Source organism: Anabrus simplex, chromosome 2 (assembly GCF_040414725.1).
Source record: "Anabrus simplex isolate iqAnaSimp1 chromosome 2, ASM4041472v1, whole genome shotgun sequence".
Classification (NCBI taxonomy): Eukaryota; Metazoa; Arthropoda; class Insecta; order Orthoptera; family Tettigoniidae; genus Anabrus; species Anabrus simplex.
Genome location: NC_090266.1, coordinates 291726945 through 291754467, shown reverse-complemented (window position 1 = coordinate 291754467; position 27523 = coordinate 291726945). Strand labels below are relative to the sequence as shown.

Genomic DNA, 27523 nt, shown 5'->3' with positions numbered 1-27523 from the left:
CACCAGTATTGGTGTATGAAATACATTACTGTAGTCCATTCCAAAAAATCTTGATTTTTACAAAGAATAGCAGAGTCGGGAAACAGATAGGAACGTGCTTTTTCTTATTCAATAGAAAATAAGTTATGGACAAAACATCATGTAGTAATTCTGAAGGAACATTTGACTCATAAGTTACATATTGTCGTGGTGATGATGATTATTGCTTTAAGGACAATGAGGTTATCAGTCCCATACAGACACAGTACAAATGTGTTTGCCTTTTCTGTCATAGTACAGCCGACAGAAATAACAACTGAGTGGCTGAATTGTGTTTCAACGGTTTTATAATTAACAATTTTGTAAGCTCCATCTATTTGAGAACAATTAAAACTACTAACCTACAACTCACAATGTATTGATTTGCAAAGATAAAATTCTACGGGAGTTTAACGCACATCTGTCAGCTTTAGACCTTCAGAGAATGACTTTTTGATTCTAAATTGCTGTATATGCCTCATTCATTTAAATAACGAAATTCTATCTAACATCCAGTATCCGCTAATGAATTAATAATTGCTCAAATCAATGAAGTAGAACATTAGAGGTACAACTCAACTCTATGTGAAGCTCCTCATTTTATTTTATTATTATTATTTTATTTTTTTTTACATAACGAAACTTGCAATTGGAATTTTAATATTTTATTACTTTCTCCATTTGTGTTGTTGTTTTTGAGTTTGTCTCCTTCAGTTGTGGAATTAAATCTATGCTAAAGTAAAGTAAATAACACGTATTAAATATGATATTCAATATGAATGTTCCACTGTGAGAAGCTAGAAGGTAAGGTAAGGGTTATTCTGCCCGAAGGCAGGTCCGAACCTCCGCAGAGGTGTTCCTGAGCCGGAGTTTACGTGCGGTAGGGTGGCCAGTTCCATTCCGCTCCTCCATTCCCTTACCCCCCGCCCCCCCCCCCACCAACAGCGCGTGGCAACCCATCCAACTCCTGACCACGCCCAATGTTGCTTAACTTCGGAGATCACACGGGATCCGGTGTTTCAACACGGCTACGGCCGTTGGGGTGAGAAGCTAGAACTTTCTCTGAAATTCCATACTTATATCATGATCAACTTCACAGAGAACATTGGCCGATGATCTGTCTACATTTGGTCCCGCTAACATTGTTTTGTTGAGATCACGGATTTGAGCTTATCGTGATTCGGTTCGAAGGACTTATTTTCAAACTGACAAAGTCAAGTTACTACACCACTTGACGGTCGTGTTGGGAGCACAGTAATGGTCAGAACGGCTCGCCACTAACCAGTAGGGCGGATCTGGTAATGAACAAGTCCAATGACTTCTCTATTAACTGTTGAGATAAATGTTGAAACTCTTTAGATAATCTCGTATCGCAATTACGATCCAAATTGCTGGAGCAATTTTCCATTATCTACAACTTTCAAGGCGTCATTCAGTAATAGGTCGTTATCAGTGACTTTCTTTGGAACGGTGACGGCATTGTTCTGTATATCATAGAGCTACGGCAAGTCCCAGAGCTTGTATAGCCTAGCCTAGTCATGTAGGGTGGCAGAGAGTGCAACAAAGTATGGCATAATTCTGTCTGGCCCTGAATTGTTTCATACTAAAAGTCTACAACAGGCATGCGCTTCCCTGTAAATCACTTCCAGCTGCTTTTCGGCCAGGTCAAGCTGATCTCTGCAAAATCTACACCGCAGTCTACAGCGTATCTAGTGGTATCGAGAGGAGGTTGAAGTAGGATAGATTATATAGTCTATATGATGTCCACGATAGCGAATCGCTGAATTTCAAGTTCGCGTGGAACAAACCATGGCTGCTAGCGCGACCAGTCCTGCCAACTCTGGTGACAATCTAGCTGGCCCTGCATCAGACTTCCAGGAGTAGCATTCTACGAATCATGTGATATGAAGAAGGTAATCTAGATGAACGTACCGTCCAGTAGGACATTCTGATTGAAGAAGCAGAACTGTATAGCAGAGGGTATGGTGTATGTGAGACCCTGGCGAGGTGCTGTGATACTGGGAACTTTGGAAAAACAGACTGAACATCGAATTGTCTATTCTATGGACAGTAGAGATCGCTGTCACAGACTGGGCCGTATGTGCCATGAATGAGACCGCATCTGGCGTGTCAAGCGAGCTCTTAAAGGTACCAAAATAGTCATTACCGAATCCCTGGTGTCCACGAGGAAGGAAGGTTTAAAGAAAGGACTGATCTTTTGAGGTGTGCGGCGAGTTTCATCGCAGAATGGCCGAGTTATCGTACATTTAGAAGACGGGAAATAGCTCCAGATTAGTACACCTGACGAAATGAGCTCTTACATGAGGCGGCTGGGTGGATTATCAAAATGCCTTCCGATTATTATTATTATTATTATTATTATTATTATTATTATTATTATTATAGCTGCCTCTGTGGATCAGTGGTAGAGTGTCGGCCTCCGGATCCCAAGTTAGCGGGTTCAAACCCGGCAGAGGTAGTCGGATTTTTGAAGGGTGGGAAAATTCCATTCGACACTCCATGTCGTACGATGTCGGCATGTAAAAGATCTCTGGTGACACATTTGGTGTTTACCAGATAAAATTTATTAAAATCTCAGCCACAGACACCCAAGAGAGATCCGGTTTACTCTGTCTGCCAGCTAGTGGGCCTAGAGTCGAAATTGACGAGCAGACAGCCACATGGCGTCAAATTTAAATGTCTGCATACAGTAGCTGAGGCCATGCGATTCTTATTCTTCTTCTTTATCTGTTTACCCTCCAGGGTCGGTTTTTCCCTCGGACGCAGCGAGGGATCCCACCTCTACCGCCTGGAGCTTCACACTCTGGGTCGGGGGGTACAACTGGGGAGGATGACCAGTACCTCGCCCAGGCTGCCTCACCTGCTATGCTGAACAGGGGCCTTGGTGGGAAGATTCGAAAGGATAGACAAGGAAGAGGGAAGAAAGCGGCCGTGGCCTTCAGTTAGGTACCCTCCCGGCATTTGCCTGGAGGAGGAGTGGGAAACCACGGAAAACCACTTCGAGGGTGGCTAAGGGGGGAATCGAAACCACCTCTACTCATTTGACCTCCCGAGGCTGAGTGGACCCTGTTTCAGCCCTCGTACCACTTTTGAAATTTCGTGGCAGAGCCGGGAATCGAACTCGGGCCTCCGGGGGTGGCAGCTAATCACACTAACCACTACACCACGGAGGCGGACACGATTTATTATTATTATTATTATTATTATTATTATTATTATTATTATTATTATTATTATTATTATTATTATTATTATTATTATTATTATTGTTGTCCGTTAGGCAGTTACGGACTTTTCCGATGATAATGACCGTAGCTCTAAGAACATCTGTCCAATTATTCCACCCCCAGTCCATAGATGACGGCAGCCTCCTGAAACAAGAACGTTTACTGTAACCTCACACCCTTAAGTGTTGTCACTAGAACAACCCTAATAAAACAAATTTTAAACAACGTATCAGATCACAGAATTCAGTGAAGTGAGGTCAAGAATAAAAGTAGAATCAATGTATGTTGCGTACTTAGCCCGAAGTTTGGTTGCAGCCTCAACAGCTCAGCTGTTATAGATGGCCTGGGCATTACTGAAAAGGTGTACGAGGAAAATGAGGAGCAAGGTAGTTTCCCATTGCTTTCCTCACCAAGCCAGAAGTTGGTATTACGTATCAGTCTGATAAGCTCACTGAAATGCACGTACCAACACTACGAGCAACATTTTCACACCGTTTAAACCAGTGACTTTCTGCAAAAAGGCTGCATGACTAGCATCGCTCATACCTCAGTGACATTGATATTGTAAAGGCCAAGGATAAGTCAGAGAGGTCAATGAAAGTAACTAATTTGTTCTAGCCCACACTAGAAGACGTAGTGCGCTGTAAACACTACGACTCGTCAGCAAAGGCATCGAAGAGTAAGAGTGGGTGAAAACAAATCCTGTGATCGGGATCTTCAAATACTGAGTCTCAAAGAACCATAGAGTTAACGCGAAATAAGTGACGTCAGAACAATCGGATTCTGCAATCACAGTTTGACGCGACGCGAGCTACACAAGCTGAAACCCGCGGCGGTGTGGCACGCAAAGAACGTGTCATCAAGACACAATCTGTGCCAAGATCATGTAACGAGTACCAAAGATGATTGGAGGAGTGTACTTTGCTCCAATGAGTCATCCTTCACCTTCCAACAACAAGATGGTTTTTTGCATGGTGGGCGCCCAAAGAACCCGATGCGTCAGACTGCGTACTTCCTACCCTTAAACATCGAGGTGACTCTGTGATGAAGTGGGCCGCAATTTTTTGGTATTCCTGGTATTTTTATATTCTTGTTCCTAAATACGCATTACGGTCAAAGATTATGTGGACATTTTAGGTGACAAAGTGCATTCTATAGTTCAGTTGTTGTTCCGTCTTCAAGATGAATATGCCGTAATTCATACTCACTACTAGCTCTCTTCAGGCGTGATTTGACGCAAATATGTGGATAAACTTCAACAACTCCACTGACCTGATCAATCACCCGACTTGAACATTAAAGAACATCCGTGGTCCTTTTCAGAGCAGAGCACAGAATCCCCCATCATCGTTTTAGGGAATGTGTGCTGTACGCCACAACGAATCGTACACAATTCTTCTTGAAACAATTGACGAGTTGTATGCATTCGTTCCACGACGAATCGTAGCTGTATATTTCAACGTCATATTAATCATGTTCGTTTAGAAGTTCCAGTATTTTGTTAATCACCGATGGGTATGTATGTACAGTAGGCCTATGTATGTAATCTTTTGTTAATGAATACGTACAATATGACACATTTATCCTTGCAGGTTGCCATAGCTGTATCCAGTTTCTTCTCAGGATCCTTATTTGGTGTCTTTATCCTGGGGATATTCGTCCCATGGGCTAACGCAGCGGTAAGTATAACTACGTGAAACTATATTTATATATGGATATGTTTTCACGGGTGTTTTCAGTTAGAATTTACCGGAGTATTCTTTCAAAAAAATTTTCGTTTTGCTAGTTGCTTTACGTCGCACCGACACAGATACGTCTTATGGCGACGATGGGGCAGGAAAGGCCTAGGAATGTGAAGGAAGCGGCCGTGGCTTTAATTAAGGTACAGCCCCAGCATTTGCCTGGTGTGAAAATGGGAAACAACGGAAAACCCTCTTCAGGGCTGCCCACAGTGGGGTTCGAACCCACTATCCCCCGGATGCGAGCTCACAGCTGCGCGCTCCTAACCGCACGGCCAACTCACCCGATCTTTCAAAAGATGGGCTCCCATGATCAAGTGCTCATTAAATTGGGATACATAAGCGACATCAGTTTACATCATTAGTAAAACCCCATGACGCAACAGCCCCGATAGGCCTTAGCCTACCAAGCGATCGGTGCTCATCCTGAAGGCCTGCAGATCACGAGGTGTCGTATGGTCAGCACGATGAATCCTCACGGCCGTTATTCTTGGCTTTCTAGACCGGAGATGCCATCTCACCGTCAGATAGCTCCTCAATTGTAATCACGTAGGTTGAATGGCTCTCGAACTAGCCCTCAGATCCAGGTATAAAGCACTGACTTGGCCGGGAATTGAACCGTGGGGCTTCCGGGTAAGAGGCAGGCACGCTACCCCTACACTATATATAAGAAAATTGTGAATAGTGACAATATCAGAACAAAGCAAATGAATGTCAAGTTAATGCCTAGATTTAACTTAACTACTTATGGAAGAGGAGGAAGAGTTCAATGTTCAGGAGAAAGGAATTAAGGATCCTACAAGAAAGACTACTTCAGCCGTCACGGAGCGTTAATTATCTTGAGCGCAACTGTAGATGAGAGATATTTGAAGAAAAATGTCACAAAGTTACTTATGCTATATGCTTGGTTTGCTGAACTGATGGACTCTTGTTGCTTCCGTTTATATACGATACTCACGTGACGTAGTCGTGGGAGGATAAGCGCTACCTGGTGTCGGAAACTCATTGGTAGTATCAACTTAGCTTTCTGTGTACCGATTTCGGTATCTTACTTTCTAATGTCCTCAGAAAATTGTATGTAATAATCAAATGACCAAATTGTACCTACACCTAAATAACTGAATTTAACGTCCTATTTACTCACAAAATGTTTAAGTTTCTGTTTACTTTGACACAGTTGCAGCTCTTTAAGATTAATTACAAACATTAACCCGTTATAGGATAGTGGACCATAGAGCAACTACCTAACCTAAGTTCCAAAATGCATGCTTTCGTTAACGTGAGATGACCCTTATAAACGTGTCCAGATGTACTGGGATAGATTGTGGCGGTATATACATTCACCTCTGCGTTATACACTTCATAGCACTGTTTTAGTACGTAAGTGGTTCTCACGAGCATCACCATCCACGACAGAGTTGATCTTAGTGCGGTTTTGTTCCTGTCGAGCCTTTGAGTGTTGATCAATAGCGATTCTATGCAAATTAATTGCAATTACATGAGAGAGCTATGTTGTTATGCTTGCGTGCACTAGTTTTGCAAATGTGACAGTAGTTTTCTTTCTAACTGAATGGCGTTATTAGTAAATACATCAAAACATACGAGATTCATTTGAAACTTTGGTATTCAAGTCAATTACCATTCCTCTCATTACGAACAAACTATTTGCTTGTGAAACATCATGTGAAATGCCAAGAGTTATAAGGGTTTCCTATATTATGCTTTAATTCTATTTTAACTTCAGTTTAACATTTGGCTTTCGAATTATATGCAGACTTTCTTGATATGATTTGTTGTTCTGGGAGGTAGCATGAACAAAAATATCTTACCTTTGTTTTCCCAGCATGCCACGCAGAATTTTTCATGAGATATTAGAATAAATGACTCAAAGATGAATTAATTGCACTCTTTCACTCAGTTGGGGATGAACAGGCAGCTGATTCAGACTGATTGTGACCAACTGAATGTCGTTTTAAACAGACGGGGTCATGACGCTAGTTATGCAAGCATTAGATAGCCTACTGTATTGGTCAAACCGATCGAAATTTCAGGACGATGTACACAGCATACAATACAACACAGAGCTCGCTCATTGGCTGAATGGTACACGTTGAGCCATTCGGATCAAAGGGTCACGGGTTCGATTCACGGTCGGGTAGGTGATTTTAATTGCACCTGGTTTATACTTCTGGCTCGGAGACTGGGTGTTTGTGTTTCTCCCAACATATTCCTATTCATATTCACACAATACATCACCCAAGCAATAGTGAATACATAGAGTAGTGAAACAATACCGAAAATGCTTAGTATGTTGTGCGGGATAGCAAACTGACCACATAGGGTTGACGTCCAGAAGGGCATCCGGCCGTATATAAAAGGATAAATCCGCATATGTGTGACACAATTCACACTCGCAACCCCACGAGGATGTGGGTAAAAGTGGTAGAATAATAGTAAGAAAATTCAAACAGAACAATAACCTGTCAACCACTTACCAGGAACATATGCAGACATACCCACAAGCATCAGCCCTAAGGAACACAGCCATAATTATGACAATATGATTCAAAACAACGCCGACAATGCTTAGTATTACTCGCGAAACTTTTAGTGATACCTGGACTCCCTAGTGCTGAATCGGTAGACTTCGGCAATCTTCGAGATTCTTATTGATTCCTTTGAACACGAACTATGAATCGCCGTGAGACATCTGGCGAACACTTTACGTACTAGTACTGTTGCTGTTTACACAGCAAAGCCAAAATATAGAATTCATGCTAGGAAGAAGATTGGCATCGAGAAATGTTATATAATGTTATATAATGTGTGTGTGACAGTTGTTGGCTTAAGATCACAAAGGTTTAGAAAATTCCTATCGATCGACCACACTATCGATTCAATTCAGATTTCATTTCCATTCAGTTGGCAGTAGTACCGGAAACGGGCTAGCTCCCTCCTTACTCCTCACCCCCGAACAAAGAAGTATCACTAAAAGTAATATGTAGTGCAGGATGGCAAACTGACCCCATTTCATTGTTTGGTTTCTGTGAGGCCTTACAGTTCGACAACTCTTCGGCTATGGTGATGGGCATGCTGTCTATATTTTGTTAAGAAACCTCCACCAACCGCACAAGGGCATCACATCGTGCATGACATACAAAAGGTGTTCGAACTTCATTTCAGAGCATTAACCAAGGGAGTGGCTGCGTGGTTTGGGTCACGTAGTTGTCAGCTTGCATTCGGGATATTGCGGGTTCGAACCGCACTATTGACAGCCCTGAAGACCTGTCTGTGTCTGTACGACGTAAATCAAATTGTAAAAATGTACAAACACACAAAGATATCAAAATACCAGCATTCCCAGTTGCAAGACACAATTCAAGTCCCATTCATTCTACCATCAAATTATGCAAAACTGCCTTTCTAATGGTAATGTTGGTAATGGACATGTCAAGTGTTCTTGTCCCGCTAAGATCACGGTTCAGTCTGGTTCAGTGGCGTATACTGAGGGCTACCGAGGCTGTCGGTGAAGCCCGAACCTGAAATGAGAACGATGGATATCTAAAGCACATTATAATGTAAGCATCTGACAAATAGTTCCATTTAAAATACTTGAAAGCAATGAGAAAATACGTCACACGTGTTTCTGAGAGCAAGGCATCGGAGACTGATATTGCAGTCCAAGCGGTGTGTCCCTTTCCCCTCGCCGCACCTCGCGCGTCGTGCTGCTGCTCTGCTAGGCTTCGTTTCGGTCCGTCAGATCGCCACTGCTAACGAACAACCATGTGTTATTCATCGTGTATACTTCCTCACCACATACTTCTGTATGTATTGTATAGATAACAGAGTGCTGGCATTTCACTCCCGTTTACTACAACTTCGTGGGAAGACACTGCTGGGCTGCTGTTATAGAAGTAATATAGTTCTCTTTCTATTGGTGGTTCTTCTAATATGAAATACAATCTTTCAGGTTTAGTGTTCTCTTTTGTTAGTTAGAATAGAACCCGTGATCATGGGTCGGACACCTATACTGATCTCTCGAGGAAGCTAGTAAACCAGTAAACGATAGTTACGACCGCTGGTAATGCTGTAAAATTCAAAATACTAATTTAATAATAATAATAATAATAATAATAATAATAATAATAATAATAATAATAATGTCCGACTAATTGGTTGAATGGTCAGCGTTGAGGCCTTCGGTTCAGATGGTCCCGTGTTCGGCTCCCGGCCGGGTCGGGGATTTTAATCAGGTCTGATTAATTATTCTGGACCGGGGACTAGGTGTTTGTGTTTGTCCCAATACTTTCCTCTCCATATGCAGACAGCACACTACACTATCAACCACAACAGAAGCACGCAATAGTAAGTACATCCCTTCATATAGGGTTGGCGTCAGGAAGGGCATCCGACCGTAAAATATGGTCAAGTCTACACGTGCGACACGGTTCGCACCTGCGACCCCACAATGTGGGACAATCGGAGGAATAATAATAATAATAATAATAATAATAATAATAATAATAATAATAATAATAATAATGGTGCATGACATCTGTATAGACTTAATGGTGAACTAATGAGGATGAAATTAATTGTGAAGACGTCATAAAAGCAGAGTCCCCAAGCCAGGGGAATCAAGAGTACAAGGGAGTTGATTATGAGAATTGAACCGGGGGTATCAGACCAAAGGAAAGCATTCTATCCATTTAGCCACAAAGCCAGACTTTAACTTGCTAAACCTTAGGCTATCATCTCCACTGATTAGGTGTTGATTATTGACGGTAGAAGAGGCCAGGGCTGTAGCATGTGAAACAGCCTTGACAACACAGCAGGCAACTCCGTTAGCTATTAGCTGCAGCTCAAAACACTTAAGGCTTGACTTTCACTAAACCAACTATCGGAAAGGGATAACGATAACCTAAGTCTTGTGGTAGCCCACGTGTTCATCCCAGTATACGCCACTGGTCTGGTTGTGTTTGAAGGTGCTCAAATATGCTAACGCCTTGTCGATAGATTTACTTGGCACGTAAAATAACACTTGCAGGACAAAATCCCAGCACCTTGCATCTCTAAAAACCGTAAAATTAGTTAGTGCAATTATTATTGTTCACTCCAGATGGAGTAACTCCAGCGCGTTCTAATCATGTGGAATTACGACAAGCACATGAAGGAGAAACCCCCGTCTGAGTAGACCTGATGGTAGAATCCTAGGCTTGTGAACTGTAGTTGTTGGTTTCGAAGTGGCTTATTCTGGTGGTATTTGAAGGTGCTCAAACACGTCAGCCTAGGCAGTAGATTTAGCCTACTAGCAAAAGAACACCTGTGGGACAAAATTTCAGCACATCGGTCCCTGAAAGCCATAGAAGTAGTCAGTGAACCTGGAACGTAAAACTAATAACATTATATGAAAGTGAAGGATACTGGCAGCCATGCCTTTTCTGCACCATGCATGTTCACATAGAGTTTCGAACACATTCACACATGCTAGACTGTCTCTTTGTAATTACAATGTTCATACTTTAGTTTATTTATTGCTAATATTATCTGCTTCTTTCCTTCTGCAGTTTATTCATCATTTGCTCGTAATAATTCTCAGAACATGATAGCCGATTTACATCGCCACTGGTTTTTTGCTAAGATGGCAGCTCTTCGATTCCTAATCAAAGCAAGTGAGATTTTGGAAATGAAAGTCACATCCCTGTGGTTCGAATTCCACGTCATACTGAAGGTCGTAACTACGATATTAGTGGACACGAAAATCTACTAGCTCGTTTCTAAATTAAATTAAATGGTGTATATGTCACAGTGAATCTTGAAATTCACTGACTAGTGACAGTTGACAGTCACTGGGACGAGTAGTGAAAGTTGAATATTTATCATGTACTGTAGGCCCAATCAGCATTTCCTAGTGAACGTCGACCTTCACTAACACACTTCAGTGAAGGGTGAATATTGTTACGTTCTCCCTCCCTGCTCGATTTTCAAAAGCATAACGTGTCAAACCCGTCTCATTCCACGAATTTCGTAACTACCAACTTCACGCAGTGTCATTGTTAGTTGTTTCAGACTTTTCTGTCTGTTTCTGTGTTTACAACACGGTGAGATTATGAACAGTTCAATGGAATACTTAGACATGATCATGACTCTTGCAGTAATGAAATAAAATGGCCTATGGCTTTTAGTGCTGGGAGTGTCCGAGGACAAGTTCGGCTCGCCAGGTGCAGATCTTTTGATTGGACGCCCGTAGGCCCGTAGGCGACCTGCGCGTCGTAATGAAGATGAAATGATGATGAAGACGACACATACACCCAGCCCCAGTGCCCGCGAAATTAACCAATTCAGGTTAAGATTCCCGACTCTGCCGAATCTGGGACCCCTGTGACCAAAGGCCCTGTGACCCATGGAGGCGGACACTCTTGCAGTACAAATAGAGTTTGCGTGAGTAAACCGAAGTATGATGACCTTGTGAACAAGGTTGTGGTTGCTGTTGTTGTTGTTGTTTGGGTCATCAGTCCATAGAGTGGTTTGATGTAGCTCTCCATGCCACCTTTATCCTGAGCTAAACTTTTCATTTCTACGTAACTACTACATCCTACTAATCTGTTTATCACGCTACCCTTGACGTTCTTACCGCCTACACTTCCCTCAAGAATAAACTGAACTCTCTTCCTCTGGTCAAATTTCGCCAAATCTTTCTACCAGTTCGATTCAGTCACCCTTCATTCGTGATTCGATCTACCCATCTCACCTTCAACATCCTTCTGTAACACTACATTTCAAATGCTTCTATTCTCGTTCTTTCTGAGCTAGTGTCGACTATGTTTTACTTCCATATAATGCCATGCTCCAGAAGAAAGCAAAAATAATTCTAATTCCTATATCAATGTTCGAAGGAAGCCAATTTCTTTTCTTAAGGAAGACCTTCCTTCTTTGTGCTAGTCTTCATTTTATGACCTCCTTACTTCTGCCATCATTAGTTATTATGCTACCCAAGTAACAATATGACTTCATTCCCTTATCTAATATTTCCTATGAGACTATGGGATTAAGTGCATATTATTAAAATATATCAAAAGCATTTATGTTAACAATTGAGCTGCGGTGAGAATTGATGATAGAATAAGTTCTTGGTTCAAGTTATTTACAGGGGCTAGAAAATGCTGTATTATTTCACCTTTGTTGTTCATAGTTTACATGGATCATCTACTGAAAATTATAAGGCGGCAGGGAGAGATTCAGTTAGGTGGAAATATGGTAAGCAGTTTGGTCTTAATGGCAGATTGTGCTGAAAACCTGCGTTCTAAAGTCCTGGTATTTGAAAATACGTACAATGAGTCTGATAAGAAAATTAGCCTTTCCAAGATTAAAGTGATGTCAATAGGTAAGAAACCTAAAAGAACTGAATGTCAGGTTTGGGGCCGATGACCTGCGATGTTAGGCCCCTTAAAACAATAAGCATCATCATCAAGCAAGCAAGAATGTCAGGTTAGGAATACAAAGCTGGAACAGGTAGATATGTTCAAGTATTTAAGATGTGTATTCTTCCAGGTTGGTAGTATTGTGATACTGTCCGACTCGTTGGCTGAGCGGTTAGCGTACTGGCCATCGGTTCCGAGGGTGCCGGGTTCGATTCCCGGCCGGGTCGGGGATTTTAACCTTAATTGGTTAATTCCAATGGCACGGGGGCTGGGTGTATGTGTCGTCTTCATCATCATTTCATCCTCATCACGACGCGCAGGTCGCCTATGGGAGTCAAATAGAAAGACCTGCATCTGGCGAGCCGAACCCGTCCTGGGATATCCCGGCACTGAAAGCCATACGACATTTAATTTCATTTCATTGTGATACTGAATCAAGATGCAGCAAAGCTGATGCAGTGAGTTTGCAGTTGCGATCAACGGTCACTTCAATTCGGCCAGTATCCAGTATTCGGGAGATAGTGATTTCGAACCCCAATGTTGGTAGCATTGAAGCTGGTTTCTCGTGGTTTCCCATTTTCATATCAGGTAAATGTTATTTACCTTAATTGAGGACATGACTGCTTTCTTCCTATTCCTAGCCCTTTCGTATCCGATCGTCGCCATAAAACCTATCTGTGTCGGCGCGACGTACGTAAAGCAACTTGTAAAAAAAATTAAGTCAGTTACCGGACGAAATTATCTTTACACCCATCTGTCTTCAGACCAGCTTTGCTTTAGCCTACGGGAGTGATAGCTGGGTGAACTCAGGATTTCATGTTCATACGTTACAAGTAACAGACATGAAAGTAGCGAGAATGATTGCTGGTACAAGCAGGTACGAACAATGGGAGTACTCGGAATGAGGCAATGAAGACTAAATTTGGAATGAACTCAAACGATGAAGCTGTGCGCATAAACCGGCTTCAGTGGTGAGCTCATGTGAGTCGAATGGAGGAGGATAGGTTACTTATGAGAATAATGCACTCGGTCATGGAGGGTAAGAGAAGTAGAGAGAGACCAAGACGACGATGGTTAGATTCAATTTCTAATGATTTAAAGATTAGAGGTATAGAACTAAACGCTGCCACAGGACTATTTACAAATAGAGGATTACGGCAGCGTTTAATAAATTCACAGATGCTTGCAGACTGAACGCTGGAAGGCATAAGAGTATATAATGAAGATGGATGTTTGTTTTCTGCATCATCAGACTTCGTTCGACTGCACCCCATTACGTTCGTTTTAGGTTTATTTATTTTCATCTAGTACCCCACCGGGGGTGCACCTCTGTGATGTAGTGGCTAGCGTGATTACCTGCCACCCCCGGAAGCCTGGGCTCGATTCCCGGCTCTGCCACGAAATTTGAGAAGTGGTACGAGGGCTGGAACAGGGTCCACTCAGCCTCGGGATGTCAACTGAGTAGAGGTGGGTTCGATTTCCACCTCAGCCATCCTCGAAGTGATTTTCCGTTGTTTCCCACTTCTCCTCCAGGCAAATGCCGGGATGGTACCTTACTTAAGGCCACGTCCGCTTCCTTCCGTCTTCCTTGCCTGTCCCTTCCAATTATCCCATCCCTTCACAAGGCTCCTATTCACCATCGCACGTGAGGCCGCTTCGGCGAGGTACTGGTCCTCCTCTCCAGCTGTGTCCCCGGCCCAAAGTCTCGCGTTCCAGGACACTGCCCTTGAGGCGGTAGAGGTGAGATCCCTCGCTGAGTCAGAGGAAAAATCGACCCTAGAGGGTAAACAGATTAAGAAGAAGACTCCTCCGAGGCTGTGTCCAACTCAGCTTCCACTTGTCTTTCCCTTCTTCTCTAAGTAATACGTGTTCAAATTTTGCAAGCATGCGCTACTGAACTAATAGTGCGGTAGTTTTCACTCCTTTCTTGATTGCTGCTTCTTTTCTTCACAGCCCTCGTTTCTTATTACTGCAGGTTGATTTTTGTTCATATTGTATATAATTATTATTTTTCTGTCTCTGATCCCAATCACCTTCAGAATTTAAAACAGCTTGGTCCAGTCAACATTATCGAACGCCTTTTATAGATCTATGAATGCCATGTACGTGGGCTTGTTCTTCTTAATTCGATCCTCTAGGATCAGACGTAAAGTCAGTATTACTTCGCGTGTCCCTATATTTCTTCTGAAGCCAAACTGATTTTCTCCCAACTTAGCTACAACTTGCCTTTTCATTCTTCTGTAAATAATACGTGTCAAAATTTCACAAGCGTGAGACACTGAACTAATAAAGCGGTAGTTTTCCACACTTTTCAGCACCTGATTTCTTGAGAATAGGTATAATAGCAAGTGAGGCTGCCTGGACGAGGTACTGTTCATCCTCTCCAGTTGTATCCCCGACCAAAAGTCTTCAAGCTCCAGGACACTGCCCTTGAGGCTATAAAGGTTGCATCCCTCGCTAAGTCCGAGGGGAAAACCAACCCGGGAGGGTAAACTGATTAAGTAAGGAAGAAAGAACATTTTTACTGGAAAACAGTAAATGTTTTTTTAATTTGGTGAGAAATATGGGCTGTTAAGTTTTCCTCGCGTTTAAGGTGCTCTTTGCTAACTTTATTTCGTACTTCAGAGAGGGGGTTTAGTCTTATGATAATCGGCTGATTCAGTCGAGGTTTTTACAAAAATGTGGTTACTCAAAGGAAAATTCAAAATGATGAAATAATTTGTTTTAGTGACCACCATGAACTATTCAGAAAGAAACATAAGCGTGACAGGTATTCGGGACGAAGTCTAGCTGGACGCTGAAATATTGCTTTTACGTCCCACTAAGTGCTTTCACATTTTTTGGAGACGCCGAGGTGCCGGAATTTCGTCCCGCAGGAGCTCTTTAAACGTGCTAGTAAATCTACGGACATTAAGCTGACGTATTTGAGTAACTCCAAATACCACCGGACTGAGCCAGGATCGCACCTGCCAAGCTGGGCTCAGAAGGCCAGTGCTCTACCGTCCTAGCAAAACCGGAGACTACAAACTGCACATGGTGTTTAAAAAGTAAATCGGTTGTTTGAATTCGTTAGAAAAATGGCTCAAATTTTCTTTTCTCTATCTCTTACGTATATCTGAAACATGATCGGCATGAAAAAACCGAAAACAAACATTTTTCACAAAACTGTAGTCCCATTTGTTTTCACCACCTAAAGGGTCATCTGTGCAGTGAATCGGTCGAGAAATTAAGTGAAGTTAGAGTTAGTCTAGAACCGTATTCGGTTATCGCAAGTCTCACCGTGGCATCGTTTCGACTCCCAGATAACTGTATAATTATTTATTAATAGTGATAGTTCAATCGTGATCTCGCGAGATACTTATTCTAACTTTACAACCGACCAACAAGTCTCATGAAAACATATGGTAAAATATATAAATAACAATAATAAGCTTTATTGTAGTATATCTATATGTTGTGTAACATTCTGCGACCGCAGTTGATTACTGATGCTTGTTGTTTTAAGGGGCCTAACATCTAGGTCATCGGCCCCAGTTGATTACTGACACCGTAAAGTGATCTCTCTAAATGATTCTCCACATGACACTTGATCGCCAGATATTTTTCTACAAATTACCTATGCACATTCCAAAGAGGTGACGTAGGTTAATCGTTAAGTATACATGTACAGTGCATCGTAACAGACTTATCACACTGCATGATAAGTGTGCTTATGAAAGCGTACCAGCAAGTTCCGTGGAACAAAACTGGTGCTGGTTGGGTGGAGACGGCCATACGCGATTGCTTTTCTTCTATACACGTCTACTGGACGCCCTGCTGTAAGCTTTTATTTTTTGAGCCGATGATCTGAAAGCAAGAGTTTCACAAATTATCATGTGTTCAGCCCTTCAGTTTATTTCAGATTATGTACCTCTACAACAAGTCACTAAGATCATTTGGCTTTTATTGCAGGGTGCTTTCAGTGGACTTCTTGCTGGAGTCTGTGTCGTTGGCTGGATCACTATTGGTGCCCAAGTGGCAGCTGAGGATCACCAGAGAATATTTACAATTCTACCACTCCACACGAACAACTGTCCAGCAAACACCTCATTGCCGCTCGGAACAGAAAGGTTGGTTAACAATCATATTTTATATATATCTTCCATTTGAACACACGCAAATGGTTTCTGACTGCAACTGACTCGTATCTTGGTAACATGGCCAAATAAACAAATCAATCTCTGGAAACTATTAAGTATGCAAACTTGCCACATCCCAAGCAAGTGGCGGTGCAAAAAAGTACTGTGCTTGCATGGGATTCGAACCTCCATATCCTCGAACACAGTCCACTATCTTACCTTCGACCGCACCCTTGCCAAGGGACATATTTCGAGGCTTGTCATGTAAGGAGCACAATGCCTGATTCTGGTCAATGTGTACACTTCCTGTATTGTAAGGTACGTGTTCTGTGTTCGTTTTACGGATTCATTCAGGGTACCCACAATGAATGAATAATGGCGCTCATGATTCCTGCTGTTTTCTAGCCCGTAACCACATATCTCGTTATATTACCCCGGCTAAGGGTTTGCATAAAACTAGATCTCAAGGGGCGGCGGACCACCCCGTATATTGATCATATTCATCTTCCAGTGAACAACATCCCTTAACTGTTAATCATCTGGAGAAGCTTCACTATACCACATGCTCTCCTTGAAATAGTATCTTTAACATAAAAATGGCACAGATCCCTTTCATTTGAATATACACTCAGATGGTTACAAACTGTTCTTTTTTAATGATCTTTTACGTCCCACTAACTACTTTTACAGTTTTTGCGGACGACGGAGTTCATTTTGCGTGACAGTCAATCTACCGACACGGGTCCAAATACCACCGGGCTGATCCAGGATCGAATCTGCCAAGTTGGGGTCAGAAGGCCAGCGCTTCAACCGTCTGAGCCACTCAGCCCGGCAATGTATTTCAATGAACACATACAAAATTATTAAAGAATGTTACAAAATTATGTTTCAAACTTTCATTCATTTTATAGAGTGGAACGTAAATAATTCCGTCAATAATTTTCTTCAACAAATCACCTGAAATTTTACGTTCTTGTACAACTGAAACTATACTGAGAGTCAACTCAAGACCTAAGCGGTCCCTTTGATGTTAGCCAGACTTCTGGTCAGTGAAGAGGCTTCCGCAGCAGTGAATAGTTCCTATGTTTGTTGCTTGTTGTTGCAGTCAGGAGCTTCCCTCAGTTTGTTTGGATATTCTGGTGTTCTGACTTGACCAAATAAATACTTTTGCGCTGTAAAAATATGGAAAATATTTCACAAGTTGTATGTTATTTGGGTTCGTTACCAACTCTTATATTTCATACGTAGATGGCTGTGAATAGTTATTGTTCTCGGTGGTGTATGTAGCAACATAAATTATTGTTTAACATGAGTTTGATATCTTATTGCATTGTGTACTTTTAAGCTTTGTTTGAATTAATTCCATTGCTGTTTAGTTCGCGTAATGTTTACGGCGTTGAAGATGGATCCAAGAAAACTGCTGGCAGTACTGGCTGTAATAGCATGTTCAATATTCGTAATGGCTGCCATCCGTGAGCAACACGTGGGTGATGCTGTGACGCTTGAGTCACAAGTGAAATACTTTAAAGCTAATAAAAGTGGGGGAGGGATTAAGTAGGAAGTCTAAACAAATTGTTATGAACGTTTACAGTAGCCTACCAGACGAGAATCCGCTGTGGACTGTGGAAGAAGTGGTGAAAGAAACCGCTCAGATGGCCGGCGTTTCTACGTAGGCCTACAGTGTTTACACGGCTCGCGCGGAATTTAAAGGAATACGTATGGTTTCTTGAGGTACCATATCGTATATACTGGCTTGTGGTTTTATATACAGTATGTCCTGAGGGTTTCTGACGATACGTCTCCCTAAAGTCGCTGAAAATCTTGTTTTAAGAAAGTGTCTGAATGATGTAAACAAGCAATTAAGGCTATAAGGGAAGTGAAACAAACTGTAATTCAAGTAAGCTGCATGCCAGGATTTATGTGACAGAAAAAGTTCTCTTTCGTTTGACTGTTCGTCAGTAGGCCTATGTGTCAGCTCAGTTCGAACTATGCACTCGCCGTAAGTAAAACAGGAAGGGCTTTAACACGATATGGGTATAGGATCCTTAGCGAACTCGAAATAATAATAATAATAATAATAATAATAATAATAATAATAATAATAATAATAAATACCGGGCGAGTTGGGCGTGCGCGTAGAGGCGCGCGGCTGTGAGCTTGCATCCGGGAGATAGTAGGTTCGAATCCCACTATCGGTAGCCCTGAAAATGGTTTTCCGTGTTTTCCCATTTTCACACCAGGCAAATGCTGGGGCTGTACCTTAATTAAGGCCACGGCCGCTTCCTTCCAACTCCTAGGCCTTTCCTATCCCATCGTCGTCATAAGACCTATCTGTGTCGGTGCGACGTAAAGCCCCTAGAAAAAAGAATAATAATAATAATAATAATAATAATAATAATAATAATAATACTAATAATAATAATAATAATAATAATAATTTGTAGTCTATTTTATTTTCATAACTGCCCTCCATATGCAGAAATGTAGGCATGAGGGAATCATGAGTTCGTTTTTACCTGTCGAATGAAGAGACTACAATATTTACAACATTTATGGAAACACTGTATTTTGCAATCCCACTCATAGGTGGGTTTTCAACTTGTTGAACTATGAGAAACTGCCTCTGACAGTCGTTGCACGAGAGAGGAATCGTATACTTATGTCGTCATACTTTTCGTTGTCCCCATGTGTCTAGCTCACCAAAATTGCATTGTGAAATGAAAATAAACCTTGCTTCTCTTGCCTTTGTATTCGTCAGTAAGCCTAATCTGTATGTTTTTTACATGGTCAATAAAGGAATAAATAGGTATGGTACGTAATCAAAGTGCAACTATGTGAAAGGAAGTGATTACTTTCGATGCTACACTATTTGAGAATGAAGTACTTGTCAGATAGACGTACGACGTTAATAATAAGCTGGTTGTGGCAGACAAGGAGAACCGAAACGGGAAGCGGGAACAGGGGACGAGCTTACATGCGGAAGGATACTTTTCCTCAGCTCTTGAGTTGACTTTTAGTGTAGTAAGGTTTTTTCTTTATGCATCTTACAACCATTCTAAACAGGTTGGATTTTGAAAGTTCCTCATCTGGTGCTATTTTGTGTAAGTTTCGTTGCTGCTAGGGCCTTCTTCGCATACTTCACACCATCATGGACATAATATAATATCAGTTTGGAAAGCTTTCGGAGTTTAATTCCTCATTTCACCCATGGAGATTGTGAGTCATAAGAATTTCAGTGTTTGTGGTATGCTGTGCAACTATCGTGAGAAAAAAGGAACAGAATACACCAATCGAATTCGATCTGTAACCGTGAGCATAAGATGCTACTCTAAGAGTATGGAGGTTTTTATATGTTGTTGAGATAAACATGAGAGTGGGAATGAGTGTAGTGGATCACGGTTTCCTCGCAGATGACTGGTTGTAAAGATGCATGATGTAACTCTTCGGAGAAGTGGGATTATAGCCCATTAAACAAGCTCCACTAAGTAAAGAGTGTCCCTATTAAAAGTCACGATCTTGTTATGGAAAAATTGAAATTGATTACATGATCAACAGGAAATCTTGCGAATGTTCAAACGAATTTTGGCAAATGCATCTTAGAAAACAAGACAAGACATATTTTATTACGAGAGACTATAGCACGGGACGAGGTACCGTACATGTACAATAGGGTTACCGTACGTCCGAATTGTTTAGGTTTCCAAGTTCGTCCGGAGAAGTTCGAGGGGATTTCCGATTAAGACTTAATTACCTTCTCAAGAACTGACAATATGCTGTATACATTTGTTATTTCTGGAAATGTTGGCCGATGGTTTTCTTTAACCAAGGATGATGTAGTGGAAGTTGGCAACTGTAGGTTGTGAAAAAATCTAAAGTGTGTTTCCTGATCGATTTACGTCGAAAATAGGCCACCAATAGTACTCTCAGTGAAATTTTTCAATAATGAGCTCAGCGAATACTATGCTATTCTTTTGCATTCGCTCATGTCAATATATCATAGTAAAATTGAAGCAATAGAACGAAAGGGAAATTCAGTTAATGAGGTACTTGATATTCTTAGTGGGATGGGAACTTTATGCATTCCCTTCAAAGTCGAGGAAATCTTGCAAAACGTAGAGGATGAATGCTTAAGTATAGAATGTAAGGAATATACCGAAACATCGGATATATTGTATACTTCATGCACTGAATAAAAAAAATTTAAAAAATATCTTTATTTGCAAATGAGGTGTCTATCTCGGTGGCAAATGGTACACTAAAATACATTATTGTCAAGCTCTAAATATTAAATTAACAAGAGAATAAAATTTTCCTATAATACAATATTATATAATTTACGCTAACAATTTTTCTATTAAACACACAGCTCATCCTTAATAAATTTACATTGTTTACAAAATTCTACTTATAATACCTCCTGTACTACTTACAAATATAGTCAACTGATATACAGTATGTGGAATTACTTCAAATGATACTGTACAACTGGTATAAGATTAAAATTTACATTGCATTTATTTACTTTTTCTTTTCTTTACCCATTCTGGAACCTAAGTAGCATAACGACCTGCTGCATCTTAACCAGAGCCCCTTTTACCACCACTTTTCAGAGTTCCTGAAGGGCCTTCACAGCTACCGTAGCGGTCCCAGAGCCCTCGAAGTCCCCACTGTACTTCACCCCTACAGGCAGTCCCCTACTTTGGCTGTCCAAACTCCTTAGACCAGGGGATGGAATTAATTTATTCACACACATTTTTATTTACATTAACCTGCACTGGTCGAATGCCCTCTAACATTTCATTTATTTTCTCTGTTGCTGTTTATTCTCTTTTTGAATATCTGTACAGATTTTGGAAAAGGATCAAACACTACACCTGGTAAACTGTTCCACTCCTTCATACCCTTCCCAATGAATGAAAATTTACCCCAATCGCTTCGGCTAAAATTCCTTCTAATTTTATATTTGTGGTCAGTCCTGCCGATATAATTATTATCCAACTGAAGCCTCTCACGGATATCTCCCCATGCTTCTTCTCCTGTATAGGCTCTATATAATCCTATAAGTCTAGTTTTCTCCCTTCTCTTACTTAAAGTTTCCCACCCAAGTTCCTTTAACATTTCTGATACACTACTCTTTCTCCTGAAAACCTCTGTTACAAATCTTGCTGCTTTCCTCTGCACACTATCTATTTCTTTTATTAGGTATTCTTGGTGAAGATCCCAAACACTGTTTGCATATTCCAATAATGGACGAACCATACTTAAGTAACTTTTCTCTTTTAATTCTTTGTTGCATCCTTTAAGTAGCCTCATTATGACATGTAACGATCTGTATGCTTTCCCAACAATGTCATCCACATGACCCTTCCAGTGCAAATTACTTTCAAATCTTACACCTAAGTATTTGCACTTGCCATCTTTTGGGATAACTACCCCATCCAAAGTATATTCAAATTCAGTTTTAAAACTCCTGTTTGCAAATGTTGTAACAGTTGATTTGCCTCCATTAACGTTCATGTTATTCTCTTCAACCCATTCTTGGATACTCTCAAGGTCCCTTTGTAATTCTGAACAATCCTCAATGGTATTTATTTCCCTATAAACAATTATGTCATCTGCATACAATCTTATTTTTGATGTTATATTGTTCCCTAAATCATTTACGTATATTAAGAAAAGTAACGGACCGATTATACTACCCTGTGCAATTCCGTTCCAAACTTTCTCTTCCTGCGATACGTTAATTCCCACTTTGACTTTCTGAACCCTTGAATTTAGAAATGTTTTTACCCAACGTGTAACCCTTACGTCCAATCCTATTCCCTCCAATTTCTTTAATAATATTCCATGTTCCACTCTATCAAAGGCTTTGGAAAGATCTATGGCTATGCAATCTAACTGTCCTCCTAAATCCAATTGATCTGATATGTCCTGCTAAAATCCCACCAGTTGTGCCTCACAAGAAAATTTCTTTCTAAATCCATACTGGCTCCTCATGAACCAATTTTTATCATCACATATCCCTCTGATGTACTTTGCTATTAAACTCTCCAGTATTTTACAAACTATACTGGTCAGGCTGATTGGTCTGTAGTTCTCTGGTTTCCTTTTATCTCCCTTTCCTTTATAAATTGATATTATTATAGATTCCTTCCATTCCTTTGGTATTACACTATTATTTATGACATAGTCAAAGATAAATTTTAAATAAGGCACTATATACCACCCCATTGTATCACCTCCCCAGTAATCTGATCACTCCCTGCTGCTTTTCCTTGCTGAAGCAGTTGGATTTCTCTGAAAATATCTTCATTTGTGAATGAGAAGCTTCTTGTTTCCCTCTGTGTCTCTCCCTCTGTATCTTCTCTTTCGGTTTCCAACTCCTGACAATCATCTACTGAATCTCTGAATTCCCTACTAAAGAGGTTTGCTTTCTCAGTATCTGTTAAATAGTGTTCACCCCCTTCTCCCACCATTGTAGGAATTTGGATTCCGTTTCCTTAAAGGCATGTGCATCTTTCCAGTGGTCGAATTTGGAGAGAATTTCCTTTTTGGAAGAATGTTCTATCTGTATATGTGTTTGCTCACTTGTACAATTTAAATACATTTAGTGATGATTTAAAAGCAGAAACGTGCAATAACATTTTTGGCGCTTCGGCGGTGGGTGATATTATTTAAGTGTTCAACTAGAGAGGCGTGCTTTGAATTCTTGAAAAATTGCATAATTCTCTTTTTAATTCCTGGGCATAATGCACGCATTGAAGGATTGACTTGTTTTCACTAATTCAGTCAGTGGACATAAGAGAGAATTCGCCTCTCTCTAGACACAATACGAGAAATAATTTTCTTGCAGTATAATATTTCAAGATATGAGTTGCGCGGTAATAATCTCTACACATATATTTTGACAAACAGCAAGCTCCTGGCAATGACTAGTGAATCAGAGAAGTAGGAAGTCTGATCATTGTAAGCGACATGTAGCATCTTTGTAATAAGCAAGTGTGACATGTTCCATATTTGACTTTTTTTTAGTACAAAGTATCCTGGTTTCTTACTTTTGCTGTCCTGGTATTACATCTTTGATGTCCTAGGTAACTCTACGTGTAGAGTTTGACACTGATTCTTCCATACACAAGGGTCCACTCGCTTCTTGTGCTGGTAAGAGTACATATGAAACTCAGCTTCCTTAAACAAGAAGTTTCACCCTATTCATCCCCATCGTACTATTTACTCCTTGCGTACCTCTCTCAGTTTAGCAGTAGAAGATAAAAACAGGAATACAGTAGCTCGTTGTCTATCTATGTATTTCGGTTTGTTTCTTTTATAAATTCTCTGTGTCTAAATTACCTGTGTCTAAGCAATAACTCCTGCTTGCTTGTGTTTACAGGGACGTGGAGGACGCTTTTGTGATGTATCGGATATCATTTTTATGGTATTCCTTCATCTCCATAGTTGTCACAATGTTCGTGGGCATGGTGGTGAGTTACGCTACGCAAAAGAAAAAGACTTCGCTGGACTACGACAAGTCGAATTTCGAACCAGAAGCGGCTTTAGCGAAGGAGTTACTTCTAAGTGGAGAGGGTGGAGCGGCAAGGATGATGAAGAGCTCTCCAGCTGGGGACGTCGTTCCAGTTCATCAAGACAGTTCTGTGTAAAGATATTTATTGGTCTGAAATCAGACCATACGGAACAAAGTTTAATATTTCACACTGCGAAGAAAACGATAAACATCTCATTCAGCATCAAAGAAATCGATATTACACGAGTGATTATCTACATAGTGCCTAATATTACGAGTACATCACAGCACATCAACCAGGGCCCCTTTGAGTTGCTACTCTAATTATCCTAATATAGAGTTTTATTGATCTAAAGACATATACTACTACACTGATCATCCAATAAGTTTTTCAAACAGACGGAACATTTACTCTTTAAATCAGTTAGACTTCACCTCATCATCACGTACTATTTCAGTCTTCACAATGTATTTCTTAGGCTCCCTAGGGAATGTGTACCACTGAACGTTGGAAAGTGCCAAGCTGCTCTTTTGAACTTATTATTTAACAAAATACGTGCATTTCCTCTATTAATACTGATAATACATGTAACTCTATGCTCTTAGCTAGTATCTAAGGTCTTCCCCACCTAATTCTGGAAGTTTATCACGAGCCACGAGACCATTCTTCACGCCATCTCAGTTTGACCGTATGATTCCCTCACGTTTCCAGGGTAATGTGAGGAGTCGTCACTTTTTGAACAACAGATGACTGAACTAGTTTCCCAGTTTCCATCTTCCTCTATAAACTGTGTTTCAAGAGTTGTGTGATTTTGTCGAATAGTATTGTACGGTTGCAGTATTGTAAAATGTTATTGATCATAAAACTTCATCATTTTGTTCTTCATGCGAACTTTACTTATGGAACTTATGTTCAAATGTCAGGTTTCTTATCGATGTCTGTTTTGTTGTTAGTCACATAAGGTCAACAGAAATAACTCACATATCAAGACCTGGGAGTACTCATTTGTCATTCATCGGCCAAGAGGTAATTATTAGACAGTAATGGTTTGTCTCTTTTGCTAAGGGCTGAAGACGTGAAACACTTTGCTAGTAGTTTCCCCACCGGGCGAGTTGGCCGTGCAGTTAGGATTGCGCAGCTGTGAGCTTGCATCCGGGAGATGGTGGGTTCGAACCTCACTGTCGGCAGCCCTGAATATGGTTTTCCGTGGTTTCCCATTTTCACGCCAGGCAAATACTGGGGCTGTACCTTAATTGCTTCCTTCCCACTCCTAGGCCTTTCCTGTCCCATTGTCGTCATAAGACCTATCTGTGTCGGTGCGACGTAAAGCAAATAGTCAAAAACCATAGTTTCCTATGGCTCCTTGACATGGTTGTTGTGTTGCTTAAGAGCTATGTATGACTTCGTCAATAAATTCTGTGCGTGTATATGCACGAGAAACCGTTAGAATGGTTTGTGTTGCTACTGTAACTGAACAAGCGCTTTTTTAATGTAATTTGTTTTACGTCGCACACAGATAGGTCTTATGGTGACGATGGGATAGGAAAGGTCTAGGAGTGGAAAGGAAGCGTCCGTAGCCTTAATTAAGGTACATCCCCGGCATTTACCTAGTGTGAAAATAGAAAACCACGGAAGACCATCTTCAATTAATTGTTTGGATCCGGGAAATGAAATAACCGATTTATTCAGGAATGAGTGGTAAAAAACTCAAACGGAAACCTTGCTCGGAATGGCCGCCATCAACGCTGTGTTCCGATCCTCGGTTCAACAGAATAGAAAACCTCCTCATTTTTCTAGTCTTCCTTCCTAAGTAGTACAGTGACTAATGTAGAACTTGATTACCATACTATTTCCACGAATCAATAATTAAAATCCCCCGTACTATCAGCCCCGAGGGGCCTTTGGCCTACCAAACGACTGCTGCTCATTCTGAATGCCTGCAGATTATGAGGTGACGCGTGGTTAGCGTAACGAATCATCTCGGCTGTCATTCTTGACTTTCTAGACTGGGGCTGCCATCTCACCGTCAGATTGCTCCTTAAGTGTAATCATGCAGGCTGAGTTGGCCTTGAACCAGCCCTCAGGTCCCTGAGACCGGAATCGAAGGCAGGCACTCTACCGCTACATCACGGGGCTAGCAGTATGTCCATGCAGCATGTATTTTATTTTCTAGACAGCGTCTATTATTTTCCTTCTGTGCAACAAAGCAAACCCGTGGCGCAACAATCGATTAGCTCCTTGACCTGCCAAGTCTACTACTGCCTATCTAGAAGTCTTTGGTGATAACTCGTTCAGCTGAAGGTGGAAGGGGGTTTACCAACGTCGAGCTGCAAGCAAGGAAATGTAAATCTCAGGTTATATTAAGAATATTGTAATATACATACTTATCACAAGAAAGGCCCTTTGTGATGACCAAGCGTGCGCGAGCAATTTGTTTTGTTACTTAGGAAAACCAGCAATAACATGTTATTATATTTAAAAGAATTACCAAGATCTTTGCATGCTGTTACTGGCCTTGGTAGAGATATATTTTGCCATGAAACGTCAGGGATAAATTTCGAATAAATTATCTGCTTCTTGTTCCTAAGAGAAAGTTGTACCATTTTTATGGCTGCTAAGTACAATCAAACCCAGCAATAGCCAAACATTTGCCCACATACTGCATGAAGCTGTCTTGCTCTACACCCCCTTTGAGCATCTTATAAATTAAAATAATTCTTCAATATATGCCTTGTCTATGGACGAATATTATTTTCCTGAATACCATTTCCTAAACACTGACAGTTTTGGAGAGAGTCTGTAAATGTTTTGTACCTACATACGTTACTTTTAATAAAGAAATACATATGTATGTTGTTTGTATATATGATGGAAACATCTCTGAATGAATGAACGAAGATCTAGGCCCTGTGTTTCACTTCATTTCCTCAGTTTCTTCCCAGCATGATCATCTATGATCCTAACACAACTCAATAATAATAATAATAATAATAATAATAATAATAATAATAATAATAATAATAATAATAATATGTACAATTCATAGAATTTTCCCCCTTCGATAATTAGTCTAGACTAGAGACTGCACGAGTGAGTAAACATGTAATCGATATGTTCATGGATGTCAAAACCACTGTTTTATGTCCGCTGACAAAATGTCCACTTTTTCATAGTCCATAATGCTCATGTCCACATGTATAGTGTCCATAAGCACGTGTGTCTACACTGAAATGTCCATGATCATGTGGGTCCACATTACCTATCTCCAGAGGCCTTAAGCTACTGAAACACGACGATTTTATGTGTATGAAAGTATGACAGTTCTTTTTAATTAAAATGTAGTATTTGGATGAAGTACAATGCGAAATCATATTGTGGGCAGAAACAATATAATCATCAATATTTTTTATTTTAATTGGTGACCTCCTCAGGGTAAAGCTCCAACAGGTAAGCGATGTC

At 40.8% G+C, this 27523-nt stretch overlaps 1 protein-coding gene across 1 annotated transcript in view; it reads left to right on the top strand.

Annotated features, from left to right (window-relative positions):
* The window catches only part of LOC136864069 (myrosinase 1), a 235364-nt gene extending 208472 nt beyond the window's left edge, over nt 1-26892 (top strand). Inside the window, exons 9-11 of the mRNA XM_068225980.1 lie at nt 4859-4945; nt 16378-16535; nt 23932-26892. Of these exons, the coding sequence (XP_068082081.1) occupies nt 4859-4945; nt 16378-16535; nt 23932-24199 (513 nt within the window). The 3' untranslated portion in view covers nt 24200-26892. The remainder of the gene's footprint in view (nt 1-4858; nt 4946-16377; nt 16536-23931) is intronic.
* Nucleotides 26893-27523: the final 631 nt, after the last annotated feature.